Source organism: Montipora capricornis, chromosome 13, assembly GCF_036669925.1.
Source record: "Montipora capricornis isolate CH-2021 chromosome 13, ASM3666992v2, whole genome shotgun sequence".
NCBI lineage: Eukaryota > Metazoa > Cnidaria > Anthozoa > Scleractinia > Acroporidae > Montipora > Montipora capricornis.
Genome location: NC_090895.1, coordinates 10,591,871 through 10,594,242, shown reverse-complemented (window position 1 = coordinate 10,594,242; position 2,372 = coordinate 10,591,871). Strand labels below are relative to the sequence as shown.

Sequence of the window (2,372 nt, the reverse complement as noted above, 5' to 3'; positions counted from 1 at the left end):
CGGAGTGAACGCCTTTGCTCTGGACTGGTCCATAGATATTAGCTTCTTATGCCCTCCCCTCTGTTTAACCTCCATAGTTGTTTTCATCCGAGCGTCTGCTGCAGCCGGTTCCACTTTGGAATTTCGCCTGTTGTTGACCGCACCTATGTTTTCGGTAGTAGTATAGGAGTTGGGGGTATGAGCACATTTTTGCAAAAATGTGCGCATACCAACCCAACTCCATACTACTTGACATTTAATGGTCGCAAATTTTTGATCTCGTATTTTCAGTCTCATATTCTTGGAAATCTATATGTTTTATATTTCTGCGAATCTATGCCGTGGTGAGGTAGAATGGATTTTATAGTGACCGTATGCGTAACTTGCCATACCATTGTTGTGAATATATCGCTTGTCATCGAAGCAGGATAATGATACTTTATTAAGCTCATAGCTCCCAAGTTGATGCAAGTTGCTTCTGATCGTTTTCATGGTGTGTTGCATTTGTTCGTTGTTGAACAGTACATTTTTGTAATTTTCATGAGTGATGTTGTTTTTGATTATATTTTTCTTGATTCCCTTTGCTGTCTTTCCGCCTTTATCATTGTCTTTAATATATGAATACATTTTCGATCTTAATCCCACAAATTCGGTGATCGGTATACCTGCTGCCTCGTCTTTGAATTTACCGATTACCTTTTTATTTGTCTTGTCGAAATATTGCGAATCTTGAGAATAATCACTGTTGTCGAATTTGTCTTTATCATCCCAAAAGTCTTGGTACGCATCACTCGTTTGGATTTCATATGTCAAGCTGTCTGTGTCTGTGAATAACAATTTTGCTTTGCTGCCGTATTTTTGTTTGATATAATTATAGTGAAAATCATACATTAGTGTCTTGCTAAGATCAAGGATACACATACCCACATATGCCGGCCTGTTTAGGGTTAGTGTTTCTTTGATTTTATGCACTGCCACTAGATTTTCATTAAAGATCTTGCTGCTAACATATGTTGGTTTAGCAGCCATTTTTAATAGTTTGTTTTCATCAGTCACTAATCTGACATCTACTCTTTTTCTAATGTTTTCCATTGTTTTTCCAAATACACTGTTATTCATGAGCTTGAAGAAGTCTTTCTCGAAAGCATTTTTGGCATTAGTTCTTTTTTCAGTATTAAAGTCGATGTATTGCTTCAACCATGCGGACTGATTGAACTCTAGTACTCGATGGACTTTGGTTATTTTCAAACCAAGATCTGTGTATAATTGAAGGTTTCTGTAATGGAGTACGTATTTTTCTTTATTGCTTAACGTAGGTACCAGTTTATGAACTAAACCAGTTGATACATTAAATTTATCGGCTATTTCTTGGCAATAATTAGAAAGCATATCTTTGTTGACTTTTACCTTTTCAGGTGCTAGCGGATAATCATTATGCAGATCGTGTAATTCTTTGGGATATTCCAAATCAACTTCTAATATCGAACCTTTATTGCTATCTTCTTTATACTTGGATAAGTCTATTTTGTCAATTTGTTTTTTAGCCAACCATCTGAATCCACCAGTTGGTAGGTATTGTGACATAGCCCATCCATACAAATTGTTAGCATCAAGATACATGATATACTTTGAGGGCGCCTTTTCATCATATGTTTTCATGTATCTATTATTAGCTTTACCGTATCGGTTAGCAATATAACTGGTTCCGCCACGCATTCCTTTTTCAATAAACTGAAACATGTCAATATCAGTCATAAGCTCCAATTTAATGTTAGTCATCTTTAACATAGCATCCCATGAAAGACCTGGAGATGTAAAATAATGACAGGGGTCTAGTTTGTAGTATTGCAGACATGTCTTTCGAAAGTTTTCAAACACATCAGCTAATAGAAGGATGTCAGATTTGAGATACAAGTCATGGTACTCACCCATATTTTTTAGATTGAAAGTGTTCCATACATTTTGAGCATGTTTGTATTGATCATCTGAGATATGCTCATCATTTAATATACTGTAAAATTCTTCTTTTGGTGGTAGCTTTTCATTGAATTTACCGAAGCTATCCATGAAGTCGTATGGATATACTCCTTTTCGAGACATCAAATCAAGCTTTTCGTTTTCAAATATTTGAGAGGTGTATTTCAATGATTCTTTTGGTAGATTGCTGACCAGTCTGTCAAGACTGGAACTCATGAACTGGAAACTGTCAATGAAGGTTAAGTGGTTGCCTAGCATGAAAGCCATGTACTTTTCCATATTGTTTGGAATTGCATTGATGTTCATTCGACACTTTTCACCTTTCTTATTTGTATATTGATGCTCTTTGACTATTTCACCGATCTCTTGCATTATAAAGTGACTGTCATACCCACGGAGATTGTGAAACATGACTG

General features: G+C 35.9%; 1 protein-coding gene across 1 annotated transcript in view; it reads right to left on the bottom strand.

The window, feature by feature from the left end:
- The window catches only part of LOC138030487 (uncharacterized), a 3,119-nt gene extending 947 nt beyond the window's left edge, over positions 1 to 2,172 (bottom strand). Inside the window, exon 1 of the mRNA XM_068878394.1 lies at positions 1,387 to 2,172. Within this exon, the coding sequence (XP_068734495.1) occupies positions 1,387 to 2,172 (786 nt within the window). The remainder of the gene's footprint in view (positions 1 to 1,386) is intronic.
- Between the last annotated feature and the right edge of the window lie 200 nt (positions 2,173 to 2,372).